Genomic DNA, 330 nt, shown 5'->3' with positions numbered 1-330 from the left:
ATGTGTATTCATAATACAAACAAAATACATTCTTCCTCACAACAGAAAATATACATGTAGTAATCAAAAGATTTACAATTACCAAATGATCTTTCTAAAAATATATATATTTTTTTTCCTTATAAGCTGGGAACCTATTGTCAACTTTATTGAAGATCAGTATGCCCGATACCTTAAGGAAGAAGTGAAAATTGAGCGTCCACTTCACATAGAGGACACGCGGGTGCATTGCTGTATCTACTTCATTCCTCCCACAGGACACTCGTTAGTTATTTGGTGTTTTATATTTATCTGTTTATCTGTCTTAATAAATGTACAAATAAACATAGA

The 330-nt window shown here is 31.5% G+C and overlaps 1 protein-coding gene across 1 annotated transcript in view; it reads left to right on the top strand.

Annotated features, from left to right (window-relative positions):
* LOC119592702 (neuronal-specific septin-3-like) overlaps positions 1–330 on the top strand; it is a gene marked incomplete in the record, with an annotated part of 40,343 nt that overhangs the window by 37,819 nt on the left and 2,194 nt on the right. Inside the window, 1 exon segment of the mRNA XM_037941631.1 lies at positions 127–264. Coding sequence (XP_037797559.1) covers positions 127–264 — 138 coding nt within the window.

The sequence above is a fragment of the Penaeus monodon genome, chromosome 30 (assembly GCF_015228065.2).
Source record: "Penaeus monodon isolate SGIC_2016 chromosome 30, NSTDA_Pmon_1, whole genome shotgun sequence".
Taxonomy (NCBI): domain Eukaryota; kingdom Metazoa; phylum Arthropoda; class Malacostraca; order Decapoda; family Penaeidae; genus Penaeus; species Penaeus monodon.
Note: the sequence above shows the minus strand (reverse complement) of the source record. Positions and strands in the feature narration are given on the sequence as shown.